At 40.5% G+C, this 17,221-nt stretch overlaps 1 protein-coding gene across 9 annotated transcripts in view; it reads left to right on the plus strand.

The window, feature by feature from the left end:
* The window catches only part of LOC100535760 (uncharacterized), an 88,627-nt gene extending 71,661 nt beyond the window's left edge, over nt 1-16,966 (plus strand). For 8 of the 9 annotated variants that reach the window (XM_087269972.1, XM_087269978.1, XM_087269977.1 and 5 more), the window contains 2 exons: nt 9,119-9,284; nt 14,405-16,966. In XM_087269972.1, the coding sequence (XP_087126098.1) occupies nt 9,154-9,284; nt 14,405-16,844 (2,571 nt within the window). In that variant the 5' untranslated portion in view covers nt 9,119-9,153 and the 3' untranslated portion in view covers nt 16,845-16,966. Of the gene's footprint in view, nt 1-8,660; nt 8,721-9,118; nt 9,285-14,404 lie in introns of those variants that run through there. The other variant, XM_087269970.1, reaches the window with a different exon arrangement.
* Nucleotides 16,967-17,221: the final 255 nt, after the last annotated feature.

Consider the following 17,221-nt stretch of genomic DNA (forward strand, 5'->3'; position numbering starts at 1 on the left):
CTGAGGGATAAAACAATGTCAATCTTATGTCATATTCATTCATTTACCTTCGGCTTAGTCTTTATTTCAGGGGTCACCACAGTGGAATGAACCTCCAACTATTCCAGTATATCTTTTATGTAGCAGATGACCTTCTAGCCGTAGGCCAGTTTTGGGAAGCGCCCATACACATACACACACACACACACACACACACACACACACACACACACACACACACACACACACACACACACACTATGGATAATTTAGCATACTGCCATGTTGGGTGTTACTTCAAATTATTGTTCAAAGTGCTAAATTACTGATTACGACATAAAAATTGTGTTTAAATTATTTTATCTAAAAAAGTAACTCAATTACTCTAAGTTATTTAATTAAGACTCGATACTATAGAGCTTTTCGGACAAAGTAATTTATTTATTCTTTTGAATTGCATTTTGGGATCTTGATCTTTACAGACGTAAAGCCTGTTTACAGCGTAATGATTTTTGCTAGTGTTTTTCGTCAACGTTTAACGCCTTCAGATCAGGCTACTCAGCTATATTTAAGAAATTATTTAAAAAATAAACTTACAAAGTACACTTAGAAATGTCGCCTTGCAGACAGGTACCTTGTGATGGGGATGAGATTATGATAAAAGGTGCTCCCTGGCCTTCCTCTTAATTGACATCAGCGGAGACTCGTTCCCTGCTGCATTTGTGTATTGTTGACAGATGCAGGATTCTGGTCCACTTTTGTAGCGTTTTTATACATTTTTGTGAAGTTGAAGGCTTCATCTTCTATCGCTAAATCTTCACCGCCGGCGACTTTCTTTCCAGGGGATGCTGAGCTCGCGCCGCATCCTGAACGTTCTGTAACTGTTATATCGCACTTTGTTAAGAAACTAGTCTGGCGGATATCGCGTTTTGTGAAAAAATACATTTTGTATTCGGCCTAAAATGTACATTCTCAAATGTTAATAATGGCAGCAATTCACACATAGATTACGGTGCATCTGAACAGTGATTTCCAATAATAAAATCCAAATGTCAAAAATGGTGTTTAGCGTGCTTTGAAACCATAAAAAAAAGGGAACTGTTAATTTATAAGTATAATAGCTTGCTTTGTTATGTTTATTTAAAGATATTACTTAATATGTTATCTTAGAAACACTTTTCTTGCTAAAGGTGCTGTTGTCCTGAAATATTTCACCGGATGTTGATAGCAACCACATTAATCCATATATGAAAGGAAAACAATATCAATTAGCTTACAAATTAAGTTCATTTATTCATTCATCTTCTGCCGCTTTTCCGGGGCCGGGTCGTGGGGGCAGCAGTCTTAGGAGAGAACTCCAGACTTCCCCCTCCCCAGACACTTCCTCCAGCTCCTCCGGGGGAATCCCAAGGCGTTCCCAGGCCAGCCGAGAGACATAGTCCCTCCAGCGTGTCCTGGGTCTTCCCCGAGGCCGCCTTCCGGTGGGACATGCCTGGAACACCTCCCTAGGCAGGCGTCCAGGAGGCATCCGAAACAGATGCCCGAGCCACCTTAGCTGACTTCTCTCGATGTGGAGGAGCAGCGACTCTACTCCGAGCTCCTCCCAGGTGTCAGAGCTCCTCACCCTATCCATAAGAGTGCGCCCTGCCACCCTTCGAAGGAAACTCATTTCGGCCGCTCATGACCATAGGTGAGAGTAGGAACGTAGATTGACTGGTAAATCGAGAGCTTTGCCTTTCGGCTCAGCTCCTTCTTCACCACAACCGGTACATCGACCGCCAATCCGCCTGTCAATCTCACTTTCCATCCTTCCCTCACTCGTGAACAAAACCCCGAGATACTTAAACTCCTCCACCTGGGGTAAGGACTTTCCTCCAACCTGGAGATGGCAAGCCACCTTTTTCCAGTGGAGCACCATGGCCTCGGACTTAAAGTTGCTTATTCTCATCCCAGCCACGTCACACTCGGCAGCAAACCGCCCCAGTGCATGCTGAAGGTCCATTACTGATGAAGCCAACAGAACAACATCATCTGCGAATAACAGAGATGAAATCCTGTGTTCCCCAAACCGGACCCCCTCCAGCCCAAGGCCCAATTCTGTCCATATGAATCATTCTGTCGATCTCATCTCAGCACAAATTAAGTTATGCTTAATAAAATGAAATGACAGTATAGTTAAAAAAGTATAGAAGGGAAGTGTAATTGTAGTCATGTGACCACTAGGAAGAGGGCAGCATTTCATTTCTCAGAGGACACGTTGTATGTTCTTGCGGTCTCCTGAGTTCGTTCTACCGAGGTGACCTGGCAAGACCAGTCTTCATAAGATCACGAGTCCATTCTCTGCACTCTTGGAATTGAGAAACAGCTCGTGCTCTTTTCAGGAGAGGGCGGAGCTACAAGTGTCTGTGTCAGCATAGTGGCAGTTTAAAAAAAAAAAAGACTAACGTCCTATGCTAATGAGGGCGATATGGTGGGCATCTCTTCCTCGTAGAGAGGTAGTGGGCGGGGCTTTCTCCCACTGATTACACGTACAAAGGGAGAACGTCAATCAAAGTGTTTCTGCAGATGTTTTTATCAAGTGTGATTATAAAAATCAAATGAAAACTTTTTTACCATCAGAGGCTGCTTATATTCACACACTGCTGCCACACAGCTGTCTTTACACCTCCTATAAAAGTGAGTTCTGCATAATAGGTCTCCTTTAAAGTGACTTAAGTAAGATTTTAGGTGAATTACTCCTTTAAAGAGTGTTGCTTAACAAGTTGCATTTGGTTTGCTGTGATGAAATCTTTTAATTAGGAAGCATCCGACAAGCCGTTATCGGCTGAATCTCTGTCATTCTCAGCTGTGACAGCGAGCGTACGTTTCTGCTTCTTATAGCGAACATTTGACAGACCTGATTATTGTGATTTCTATTCTGAAAGTGACACGGTAATGACAGCTGAATCATTATCAGCCATGCAAAGGTTGACGCTCCCTCTCTCCTAATGAGCCGTCTGCCTTCTGAATGGCATCGCACTGTTTCTTTCCTCCGCTTGAAAGGTTAAGATTCAGGATGTCAGCAAGTTCTGCGAGAGACGCCATACAAATAAAGTGCAAAGCGAAAACTTTTCATGCAAGTGTCATGGAGGAGACGCAACTCTGACACCAAATAAATGTTGGATTCTGAATTGAAACCTAAAAGTTACGACAACAAAAATACATTTACTTTTTTTTTTTAACCTTTTTCATTTTTATAGTTTCCCTGCAGGCACAGGACGTCAACATGAGGTCTGATTGACATTGTACCTCAAAGTAGTGGGACGTTGCATGTTGTTTGGAAATGGAAATAAGGTTGATGTAAGAACCCAACATCGGACCAACATCAGTGTTCAACGTCCAACCTAAAATCGAGCAAATATCAATGTCTAATGATGTTACAGCTTGACGTTGTGTGGACGTTACCAATATGACGTCTATCAGATGTTGGATTTTGGTTGTCATACTGATGTTTAAATGTCAGTGTTTGACGTCAATATGATGTTGGTTTAAGATGTTGGCTCGACATTGGATTTTGGCTACTTTCCAATACAACCTAAAATCAACCAAATATCAACGTCATTTGACGTCATTATTGGTCATCAATAGACGCTGGCTAGACATTGAATACTGGTCGCCTGACATAACAACCTAAATCTAACCTAATATTAACGTCTTAAGGCGTTGTGTGCCTTCTAGGTTTACAATATCTTTGCTATTGGTTTGCTTGTTTCATGTCAATAATTAGATTTAAATGGCATTGCCAATAAAAGAGAATAAATATTGAATATCTTTAATCTATTACATTATTATGTTCATTCATTAATTAATTTACCTTCAGCTTAGTCCTTTCATTCGACTGGGGTCGCCACAGCGGAATGAACCGCCAACTTATCCAGCACAACGGATGCCCATCCAGCTGCAACCGACTACTGGGAAACAACCATATACACTCTTTTACACGGCCAATTTAGTTTATTAATTAATTTAGTTGCTAACCACTAAACCACCATGTCGCCCATCATTTTGTGTTTTTGTTATAACACATTTTTGTTATATTTTCTTTGGCGCCTCTTGTTATGCTCTTTCCCTTAATTTATTGATTTATGGTTGTGTAAATACATTGTACATATTTTTGCTATTTGGATTCTTTCACTTTCATGAATTAATTCACTCTTTGAAATTTTTTTTTGGCTTTTTCATTGTCATTTTTGTCTCGTGCCACAAACATTGACAAAACGAATGTTACCTCTTTAACATTTAGACCTAAGCTTTAAAAGTCGAAACATTTTAACGGGGGCTCATCCGGGATATTTATTTTCATTTAAAACCCAGGAATAGACCGTCATGACTGTCGGTAACCACCAGATGCCACTGTAGTTTGCCAGCAACACTCACAGCGAACTACAGCGGTTAAAGAACTACAACTCCATACATACCACGCGCATACACCCGGAACCCACTTACACTGATTTGTATTCACAGCTGTCTCTGTTTTCCTTTTGATTTCTTGGACTATTTATACAGCCATTCACCCGTTGTTTGTTAGTTCGTCTTGTTTTGGTATGCTGTTCTGAGAAGCTTTTTGTATCCTGTCGTAGTTCTTGAGTCTTATTCCAGTTTATCTGTCGTAGTTCCTTGTTTTGTTTGTTTCTTGTTTTTTTGTTACTTTGATTTTTGGAATTTTTTCTGTTACTGCACAGTCATCATCATTAAACTGCACTTGGATCTTACACCTTTTTGTCTCCGTCCCGTCAACGTACCGTGACATAGACATCATGGTGGCGCACTGTAAATAGACAGGATCGCCTCAGAGCAAGAAGGTTGCTAGTTCGAGCCTCTGCTGGGTCAGTTGGCATTTCTGAGTGGAGTTTGCATGTTCTCCCCGTGTTGGCGTGGGTTTTCTCTGGGTGTTCCCCCACAAGTCCAAACACATGCGCTATAGGTGAATTGGGTAGGCTAAATTGTCCGTAGTGTATGAGTGTAAATACGTGTGTATGGGTGTTTCCTAGTGATGGGTTGCTGCTGGAAGGGCATCCGCTGCGTAAAAGATAAGTTAGCGGTTCATTCCGCTGTGGCGACCCCTGATTAATAAAGGGACTAAGCCGAAAAGAAAATGAATGACTAAAAATCGGGAGTTTCAGAAAAATGTTTACCCTGGCTGTAATTTTCAGATAGTTTCAGTTTTAGTCACCTGATACTGCGTTGTCATGTGGACAAACAGTCAAACCACATAAACTCTGCGGACCCGGTACCGGGTCCGTGACGTCATCGACTTTCGCTTTCAGATTTAAAGGGCTAGCGTTGCACCAGACCCCCGTAAGTGGTTTCGTTTGAAAGTGTAGAATCTATATTTTATGCACATATGCATCACTTTGGTTTTTATTCTACTGTATAAAAGTTATTTACACCTAAATACACAGTATTTTGGATACCCGAGCTGGGTATTTTACATTGGTTCATTTTCATATTTTTTCATATGACACATGTACAAGTTATAGCTGAAATGAAAGCTCTTGCCGGTGCTCATACAGTTCTGGCATTCTTTTTGCTGAATTATATTCATATGCCAAACAGTTGTTGAATGAATCGCGGTGTTTCCATGGCGCAGAAATGTAAACAATACATTCATGATCAATAAGCAGCCCCAGATAGCACAGACAGCTGTCATCTCTTACCTTATGCTGTGCGCTTCAGGGCCATTCTCCTCTGTTTTTGAGGTGATGTGCATAAGTAATCCTTTTATATGTATGATGTGGTCCAAACACAGTGAATTATGTTTGATCAAACAAAAGAATAGTGAAATATGTAAACAATGATCGCTCCCTGTGGCTTGTACAGCACCTCTCATCAGTTGGAATACAATAGCTTTTGCATAGATTATGTTGGAGACCTTTTTCTTTTTTCCTATGATTACAGACATGTGCAGGAACCACCAAAATTAATTACAGCACGCTAAACCACACACAACCAAAAAGGCACACTTTCAAATCTGAGTTTATAAAAAAAATACAAAAAGTGCCTCTTTTTTAGGTGTTTATTATAACACAGACGACATATACAGTTATTTTTTAACACTTTCAATAGTGTTTTATGAAAATTCAAAGGGTTTTCTTTAAAATGATACCAAATTTTTGCATTTACACCTCTGCATGTGGATTTGGGAAGCTTTTAAATTTGGGTAGGCAAAATCCAGGCGGAAATCCCCAAATAACAGCAGAGATTAAGTGGCTAAAAACCACCATTTTGAAAACATGTGTCCATATGGACCGGGCCGTATAATTTAGCTTCTAACATGCTAACAGAAAGATGCATTAACACTAAATAAGCCATTGGCACAGACCTGATATACGTGTGTGTGTTGCGTGCGTGCAGTGTAAGTGTCACCTTTAAAACGTACAACATTTTCCTTCTATTTTTACTGACTACTGTACAGCCGGCTATTTCCATATGCAGATTGTACATTCATAACATATTTCAGTGTGTTGAAACATCATGTTCTAGCGGCACACAGGCTATGTTGAGCGCACGTCGTCAAACATGCCGTTCGATCCTTCTATCATTCTTCAAAGGAATACAGTAACCTAGATTTTAATTGTGAGCTGTGTGTGTTAATTATCAGTTCCATCATCAGCGCTTGTCAAAATGAAATTCATTTGCATTCTGCAGTCTGACACAGCACCGTCCCTCGACTTTAATCATTGTCTACCAGGGTGACAGAACAACATCCTTGTTGTCACAGGTTCGCTGGTGTATTCTGATCTTGTCTAATAGCATGTGAGCAATTCTATACAAATGTCAAGCTTAGCATGAAAAAAATGAGCCAAAATAGTGAAACCCTTTCTAAGTTGTTTTGTGTCGGCTTATGTTTTACAGTACTGTAAAAATACTCAAAAATGTCTCCATCAGTGTTTTAAACTCTTATTATTCATCAAACAAGTGGCAATTTCACATCAGTCACATCCATAACCAAGCTTTATCCTCAAAATAAAATCAATCATTTGTGTTCTATAGTGAGCAGCTCTTAGCCTTTTGATTAGCATTGTTTCTTTTGGGTTGTGCAGTTTAATTCACAGAATTTCTACAGAGTTTGTCGTGTACTGTAAACTTACAGACTTTATTGGTCACATCCATTTTTACCCCTCATTTAAAAATATACAAAAATGTTTACAGAGTGATATTTTTGTGATCCCATAACTCTGTGGTGAGTTGTTTTGGGAAATACGCTCAACGGCCACTTTATTAGGTACACCTGTCCAACTGCTCATGAGCGCAAATTTCTAATCAGCCAATCACTTGGCAGCAACTCAATGCATTTAGGCCTGTAGACATGGTCAAGACGATCTGCTGCAGTTCAAACCGAGCAACAAAAGTGGCTTTGAACGTGGCATGGTTGTTGGTGCAAGACTGGCTGATCTGAGTATTTCAGAAACTGCTGATGTACTGGGATTTTCACGCACAACCATTTCTAGGGTTTACAGAGAATGCTCAGACAAAGAGGAAATATCCAGTGAGCGGCAGTTCTGTTGGTGCAAAAGCCTTGTTGATGCCAGAGGTCAGAGGAGAATGGCCAGACTGGTTCTAGCTGATAGAAAGGCAACAGTAACTCAAATAAGCACTTGTTACAACCGAGCTCTGCGGAAGAACATCTCTGAACACACAACACGTCCAACCTTGAGGCGGATGGGCTACAGCAGCAGAAGACCACACCGGGTGCCGCTCCTGTCAGCTAAGAACAGGAAACTGAGGCTACAATTCACACAGACTCACCAAAACTGGACAATAGAAGATTGGAGAAACGTTGCCTGCTCTGATGAGTCTCCATTTCTGCTGACACATTCAGATGCTCGGGTCAGAATTTATCATCATCAACATGAAAGCATGGATCCATCCTGCCTTGTATTACCGTTTCATGTTGGTGGTGGTGGTGTAATGGTGTGGGGGATGTTTTCTTGGCACTCTTTGGGCCCATTAGTACTAGCTGAGCATTGTGCCAATGCCATAGCCTGAGTATTGTTGCTGACCATGTCCATCCCTTTATGAGCACAGTGTACCCATGTTCTAATGGCTACTTCCAGCAGGATAACACACGTCATAAAGCCTGAATCATCTCAGATGGGTTTCTCGAACATGACAATAAGTTCACTGTACTCAAATGGCCTCCACAGTCACCAGAGCTCAATCCAATCGAGCACCTTTGGGATGTGGTGGAACGGGAGATTGGCATCATGGATGTGCAGCCGACAAATCTGCAGCAACTGTGTGATGCTATCATGTCAACATGGAGCAAAATCTCTGAGGAATATTTCCAGTAGCTTGTTGAATCTCTGCCATGAAAGATTAAGGCAGTCCTGAAGGCAAAAGAGGGTCCAGCCCGGTACTATTAAGGCGTACCTAATAAAGTGGCCGGTGAGTGTATAAACGGATGCTTCAATATAATGTTAGCATATACTATCAATGTGTATTTCTGAGTTTCTACAGCAAATGTCTTGTCTGTAACGCAGGAATTGCCTAAATTCTGTGAAACACACGAGAGTAGTTTATGCATTTAAGCATTTCTGTCAATTCTAATGAGTTATGGTGTCTGGTGGCAGCTGGCCCGCGGGGTGTTAAAAATAGCCAGGTCAAGTGCCCTGGTTACACGGGCCAATTTAGTTACAGTTGACACTCATAAGAGCTGCTTCTGGTGCCAGACGCATAATTGACAGAGAACAGTCAGACGGGTAAGCAAGCATTTAGTTTTCATTTCGTTATTGCAGCCATTTTTTGTTATGCTGTTGGATGCGGAGCTCTTTTGAAATCGCAATTAACACTGCTGGCATTTAACACAATTTCATTGCTTTTAAATATAGCATGAAAGCACAGCGTTCTAGAATTAATCACGGAAGCAATTTCACGAGGTGTTGCTTTTGCCAGATAAGTGATGGTTCCCTGTATTATATAACATGAAAATCTTCCTAATAGTATTATCCTTCATTTTCTACCATGTTTATATGTAATCGACTGTCCTGGTTAAAGAGAATGCACGCTATTAGATGGAGCTATTGTAAACAAATGCACATTTTACGGTTAGTTTATGCCGGAGAACGTTCGATATTAAATCTTCTTCCTTCCCTGACAGCTTCATCTTTGCTCACGTTAGAAGTCTCTATAATAATGGACAAGAACGCAGAGGTGTTAGCGTGTGGCGCTTCAATTATGAAGGATGTCTGGGAAATCCGACTGAGGGAGTATCGACAGAAGCGGCAGATGGAAGAGGAGAGGATACGGAGGAGTGCTTTGGAAAGGTGAGGACCCGCAGAACCTCTCATTTTCATGCGTTTGTCAATCAGAAACTGTTAGTATTCAGAGTTTGTGTGACTTAAAAAAAGCATATTTGAAGCATGATTTTCAGTTTGCTGGTATTTAAAGGGGTACTATTATGCAAAAATCACTTTTATAAGTAGTTGTGTTGCTGCAGTCTGGGATTATATCCAGCTTCCAATGGTAAAAACGTATCAGACTTGATCAAACAGTCTGCAGAAACACTTTGATTGACATTCTCGCTTTGTACGTGTCATCAGAGGGGGAAAGCCCCGCCCACTAGTGACCATCTCTACGTCATTAGCATAGGACGTTTGTTTTGTTCTTGAATCTGCCACTATGCTGACACACAGGCATCTGTAGCTCCGCCCTCTTTAAAAAAATCTCATTTGAATTTAAAGCGACAGAACAACACAATTTAGGATCAAAGCCTAAAAGGGTCAGTTTCAGAGAGTTGGTAGACATTATTTTGAGCTGACACTTCACACACACACACTTTAGGGAAGGGGTGCCCAAACTTTTTCTTATTAGGGCCAAAACCCAAACTTGATTAAGGACTGTGGGCTGAAGGTAAAATAGCACAGTGTATTAAAGTAAAGAGCACCCATGTTGAAAATCATCTTTTGTAAGCTGTTTAGACAGAACTGTGTGTAGGCACAGTGTGTCGACAGTCATATTAGGGTGATATAAAGAAAATAAGTCTATTTTTAAATTCCTGATTTTAAAATAGGATCCAAATCCCACGCAATTTTGAGGTCTACCGCAACGTGATGTAGGAGTGCGGTTTCACCGCCCACTGAATGGATTGACAGCCGCGTATTAACATGTCTTCACAGTAACGTGTATAATCATATCCACAACACAGGACGTGTGCAAAGCAACTGGGATTAAAAGATCTGTTCAGCGCTCTGTGATCAACCATCATCAAATGTGATCAAGATTGAGTTTTACAAGTTTAAAACATTTTAAAACAGTGACTTATAGCGATTATAGCATCTTCCTCACCACAGCCACATGTCAGTATAATTATAAACGATGACGCTTTAATCCTGGTTTCTGGACATTAAATCAGGTTTATTATGTACATTAACAGAACGAATAACCATCCACTATATTAAGATGTATCCTGACACATTTGCTGTGCTAAATGCGTTAATTGCTAAAGCTAAATGCGCGCTGTATGCGTGTCCGCTGTGTGCCTGAACTTTGTAACGTCATTGTGTGTGACTCATCGTTGCAGAAAAGCTTGAATCAACTCCACAACAAACAAATAAAACAACCATGGGTAAAGTTTTTCCTTTAGTATTTCTCACAAACGTTAGAACGTGACAAAACGTATGATCTGCTTTCTTCATGTCCGTCCCTGTGCTGTTTATCTGACGCAGTCGAGGCGGAGATTGAGACACACTATGACAGGCACATGGCGACAGTGGGCGGTGAGAACTAGCATTAAGTGCACAGACAACAAAAACAGCTACATTGTGTTTAAAGCAGAAAATTGTAATATTTTGAAAGGTATAATAAATAATCTGAATGGAGTTTCGACTTGATACTTTATAGACACATTCTGGAGACACAAAAGAATTATCTTAAATCTTAAAAAAATGGGTAAATATGGTGCTCTTTAAAGTTGCCATGAATAATTTTCTACTTTATTATCCTACTGTTTAACAACAACAACAAAAGATACAAGAACATTTTTTATTTGTAGTAATGCAGTATATATATATATATATATATATATATATATATATATATATATATATATATATATATATATATATATATATACACATAATGAAGTTCAGTGCAGAATAACTACACATGTCAAGCTTTTGCATTAATTTGCTGGCATTGTTTTGTGCATTATCCTCTATTCATCCAGAGATAGTAAAAATCTGATTCGTTTAGTTGAAACGTTTAACTTCTGATTGCTTTTTTGTGGCTCAACTATAAAACAAACAAAAAGGGTTACGTTAAATTCAAAACGATGATATCTGCTAAAGGGATTCTCCCCGTCATCCTCCATCTCTTCTCAGTTTGGGATGGTGGGCCAAATCAAAGCTTACCATGAGCCAACTGTTGCTCTAGGGCAGGGGTGCAAAAAGCCAAATATCATTGAGAGCCATGGTCCGAAGGTAAATATACCAAAGCAATATTACATTAAAGTTGCCATGGGTAATTTCTTAATTTATTTAATAAGATTTAAAAGTAAAAAAAACTAAACTTTAAATCGTATTATCTAATACAGTATAACATTTCAAATGATGGCTTATGGCAATAACAACATAAATCACATTTATAACAGACTGGATTTCAATGAGGAATACACTAGTCAAGCAGAATCTGCCTTTGCCTTGATTTGTCCTCTGTATGTCAGGTGACAGTACGTACATTTAAACTAAATCTGATTAGTTTACACCATTTATTTGAAACAGTTTATTTCAGGTTGCTTTTAACAATAAAACAAACAAACGAAAGGTTACATTAGATTTGAAATGACAACCTTTAAACCATGCCCAACATTCTTCCTCTCTTCTCAGATGGGATGGCGGCCAAATCAAAGCTTTCTGTGTACCAACTGTGGCCCGTGGGCCCTAGTTTAAGCATCCCTGCTCTAGGGACATCAGAGGCTTATTTGACATCTTGTAAAAATGAGCATAACAGGTCCTCTTTAACTCAACTGTAACTATTTTAACCCATTGCACTCCAAGTAGTTTTGTAATATCTGCGAACACGCTGTGCTCATGCCATGTCAGAATGACTGTAATTACTCCTTTCCAACTTGTAAAATCTTCCTCTGACTCATAATTGCAAGTCAGAGAGTTGCACATGTATGCATTCTAAGTGCTTGGAGAGAGAAGACTTTCTTCATAACAAAGATGAGAACAATTCAGAGAAGAATCCGTGAGTCATCTCATAATTACAGCAGCTCTGATATTGCATGAATGCAGCTTCATCCCAATTCCTCTCTCGGCCTATTTTGAATAAAGACCATTCAGAACGCTAATCAGCTTGTGGTCGCTTCAACTTTAATTGGCTTAATTGTGTGAATATTAATTTTGGTAACAACAGCAACCATTTTCAATTAATCTGTTAAAACAAAAGAAGCTAATTAAGAGTAGTGTGATTAACCCTCTTGTTGTCTTAAAATTCTGCACACACAATTCGCCCTTTGGGTCAAAAATGACCCGTCTTCTTCTAAACCTCTAAAATAAAGCAGATAAATATAATTTCAATTCTCAGATCTATATTGCATCTATATTGAAAAAAACAACATCATATTTTGTGAATGTCTAGATTTTTCCTCATCAGTGTGCAGTATTTCATCGCACATCATGATTTTGCCAAGTACAATGCAATGTAATGTAATGTAATGTAATGTAATGTAATGTGTATTTATACAGCGCATTTATTGTGTATGGCCATACACCCAAAGTGCTTTACAATCATGAGGGGGGGTCTCCCCACACCACCACCAGTGTGCAGCATCCACTTGGATGATGCGACGGCTGCCACAGGACAACGGCGCCAGTGCGCTCACCACACACCAGCTATTAGTGGAGTGGAGAGACAGTGATAGAGCCAATTCGGTGGAAGGGGATGATTGGGAGGCGATGATCGTAAGGGCCGATAGAGGGACTTTGGCCAGGACACCGGGGTTACACCCCTGCTCTTTTACGAGAAGTGCCGTGGGATTTTTAATGACCACAGAGAGTCAGGACCTAGGTTTAACGTCTCATCCGAAAGACGGCGCTCACTGACAGTACAGTGTCCCCTTCACTTTTACTGGGGCATTAGGACTCACACAGACCACAGGTTGAGCGCCCCCTGCTGGCCTCACTAACACCACTTCCAACAGCAACCTAGTGTTCCCTAGTGGTCTCCCATCCAGGTACTAACCAGGCTCAGCCCTGCTTAGCTTCAGTGAGTAACCGGTCTTGGGCTGCAGGGTGACATGGCTGTGGGTGTGCGATCCTGGATTAACATCCATGTTGGTCCTGGAACATAATTTTTGTTGGAAAATGTAATCCATACATATTCCCTACCCCTAAACCCAACCATAACGGTAATTTATTCCCAAAATCAGAAAGGACCAATAGTTAACTATCATATAGAAATGCATAAACCAAAACATGAGGTTAAACTTAACATAAACGTAAACATTTCCCTTAATTCTAATTGAAATGTTGTTTCTGGATCAACATAGATGTTAATCTAGGAACACGTCCTACTTGGTGAAATCAGGCTGGTGTATTTCATCAATATTTAATCAGTGGACAAGTCTCGTTTCTGACTACAGTAAAGGGTGTGGATCTCTTACAAATTTTTTTTTTTTTCTAAAATGTTGGGTTAATTTTAGAAAATGTCACCAAACTTCAAGATAAAAAAAAAAAACATTGTTGAGTTTTTTCTGCCGTTAAAATTGGAAATTTGTGACCTGCACGTCAACAGGAGGGTTGATTGAAGAAAGATTGCGCAATGCAGTGATAAAGACCAGAGTTCCCAATCTTCTTAAAAGTGCTTAAAAGTACTTGAATTTCAGGCATATGGATAGGTAGGTCTCGAGAGCTCCCCCTGGTAAAGGGAGGAAAAAGAAGAGATGGGGATGAAGGGGGCATTTTTCCAAAACAAATATAAGGTAGTAGGGTGAAATCAGTCTATTTATTGTAGGCTTGGATCAATTTGATTGGATTATTACTGATTATGAATGAGGGACCAGCTGCGATCAATCATATCACATGCTCCTCTCGACATTTGTTTGCAAAAGAAGTGTAATTGAATTGTTAAGTACAGTAACATGACGCTACATACGCAGGGCTGTGCATTACAAAGGTGTTAAAATGAATGGTGCTTTAAAAATCTGCTGTTCATGAAAGTGTGGAAACTCTGAAAGACATTTTTGGAAGGAAAATTGAGACCACTTTTGAAAATAGTTCTATTTGTATTTAATGTTTATTTTTAATTCTGGTATATGTAAAGCACTTTGAATTCCCATTGTGTATAAAATGTTCTATATAATCTTGCTTTGCCTTGATGCAAACACATTTTCCTAATGAATAATCAGTTTCTTTTTTGTTCATGTCAATTAAATTTTTCATAGAATCAATCAAGATTGGCATGCGCGCATGAACTCCAAGATAAAAACCCTGAAGAGACTGGAGAGGAAAGCAAAGCTTCCTGAAGAACCAACCCTTGATGCACAGAAGGCCAAAAAGACCCATTTGGGAAGACCTCAAGGTTTCCAGAGCAGTCGGATTCAGAAGCAGGCGGACACGGCAAAGACCACAAAAGCCAGCAAACTGGCCCTGTTACGCCACCTCAACGAAAGCTGCCCGGGGTTGATGGTTTGGGCAAAGTCCTGGAAGTTCTCTCAACCATTGCCGAAACCTGAAGAAAATCCTTGTGTGGTCAACTGGGGACAGTCATGGAAGTTTCTCAATCTTCAACCAAACACGGAGAACAAACCCTGGTGTGATCTTGGGTTTGATGCCAACAATAATATAAGCACCAATGATGTGTTTCTATGGGAGAAGCTCAGCAAGTCCTCAAACTCTGAGTGGATTCAGCCAGATCTGGTCACTGCAGAATGGGAAAAGTCGTGGAAATTCACTCAGAAAGCAAGAGAGACTAATGAAGGCACAAGCAATTGTGCAAATAAAATCGAAGAGAAATGTTATGAGCTGTGGGGGGATAGTGCACCAGAATGGCAGGAGTCATGGAAGTCAACGAAGCATGTTAAAGAAGCAGAAATCAGGATGGACATTCAGCCATCAGCTAATGAGGAAAAGCAATCTGAATGTCCCTGGGATAACTCTTGGATGTACTTTAAGAAGCAGCTTCATACAAGCGATAATTCAGCTTGGAAAGAATCTTGGAGGCTTGCAAAAACCACATCAAGACCAGAGTCGAAATCAGTGCAGTTTCAAGCAGCGGTGCCTGAGGAGATGCATCACGACATCTGCAACATGATAATGAACATGTCTAGAGAGATGACGCACACAATTCTGTTCGGTGAGAGGGATCCGCAGCCATCTGAGTGGGAAAAATCTTGGAAGACCATTAAAAATCAGTCAGAGTATAAAGAAGAGATGAGTAAAGCTGAGGTGGAAGTGAAGGTTGAGACACAGAAACCAGACAATTCCAAACAACAAGCTGAGCGTGTGAAATTCGACATACTTGCTTTGCCAAAAATCCAGAAGAAGCAAGAGATGCTTCATTCCCCAAAGGAAATAGATTGGAATGATTCCTGGAAAATGTTAAAACGCCACTGTGGAGAGGAACGAGGATTTAGGAGCCCAAGAGGTCCACTTCAACAATTACCAACACAAACTCTCAACGAATGGACTGATTCTTGGAGATTCACAAACTTAACTCTCAACCAAGATGCTGGTTTATGGGAGCAGGGATGGTCCACCATTACTCAACCTCGGCCTATTAGAAGAGTGCAAGAAAATGAGGATTTCCCACATAATGGACCGGCAGGGGTTCGCGTCTGGTCTGAATCCTGGAGGTCCACGAGACGTCAGCATCTTGCAGAAAGACAAGGAGCAAGCGGGTCAACTCAACCAATATGTCGACATGCATACGCAAGATCTGTTGCCGACTGGGATCAATCATGGAAATCATCAACTCATAAGCATCATGATAGACCCTCCATGACAGATTGGGCAGATTCTTGGAGGTTCTCCAACTCTGAAGATCTCCAACCAGAGAATTCGTGGTTTGAGAAGTCAATGGAAATTAAAGGGAGAATCTGCATAGCATCTAATGTATTTCACAGACATATGGATTCCCAAGACTGGAATGACTCTTGGAGGGTGAAGAAGACGGTTGATGGACTTACGCATCTTATGAAGAATGAAGTGCTGGATTGGGATAATTCTTGGATGTTTTCCAGCACAGGGTTTTATCAAAGACAAGGTGAAGTTTACTCGAATTTCCAGACTGATGTCAGAAGCAATGCAATGTTAAAATCAGTCCAGATGGAGTGCAGTTCAGAGTGGGGTCGGTCATGGAAGATGTCGAACCCACAACCACCAAAGAACATCGCCTCATGGGTTGATGCAAAGTCATTCAATGCACAGAACAATGCATTGATGCTATGGTCGAAACACAAACACATCAATTATTTATTTTCTGCTTTGGTCAATGACCTGCAGCTGAATATCTGGAGCAAGTCTTGGAGGTTCGTGAAGATGGATGCTGACTCAAACCTGCGAGGTGAATCTGTCAAAACGACAAAGAGTCCAGCGGTCATGTGTTTGAACATAGATCAGCAGAAACCGCAGGAGAAGAGATGGAGCGATGCATGTAAAATAGCCAAGATGCAATCGAAGCGATCTAAATCAAGCCACAATGAAGAAGAACATGAACATGAGATGTTCGCAGAATGGACTGAATCTTGGAAATTCTCAAATAATCTAAAAAGCCATGACCCTGCAATGGTTTCTGTTTCACTGGGAAATTGGAGAAACTCTTGGAAGTTTCTCCTTGAGTCGTATGCTCCAGTGAACGGCCCCAAAACAAGCAAGAGTCGGTAAAGATTAAAGACTTTGCAGGTTTCAAGAGTGCTGCTCTTCAGAAATCATTTAAAATACATGACGGATGATGTTTTAAAAACTTCTACACATTCGACCCCAAATAAAGTTGTTCATGCAATTGCGCTTGGTCTTATCTATTGTGTCGAAGCACAACAAACCATAACAAATCATTATTTTTGCAGCAGTCACGCTGGCAGCTGTGAACCGCAGCTCTGGTTTAACAGAGCACATCATTTATTCTTTTTCAAGTCGTTGCACATAGAGACCATGTGGACCAGCACGAATGCAGTTGTTTAACTCAAATACAAGTGTAGTAAATTGGACGGCGTTCAACAGAAAGCTAGAGCTTCTCTGAACACAAACCTCAGTAGTACGAC

The sequence above is a fragment of the Danio rerio genome, chromosome 10 (assembly GCF_052040795.2).
Source record: "Danio rerio strain M-AB ecotype USA chromosome 10, GRCz13ab, whole genome shotgun sequence".
Taxonomy (NCBI): Eukaryota; Metazoa; Chordata; class Actinopteri; order Cypriniformes; family Danionidae; genus Danio; species Danio rerio.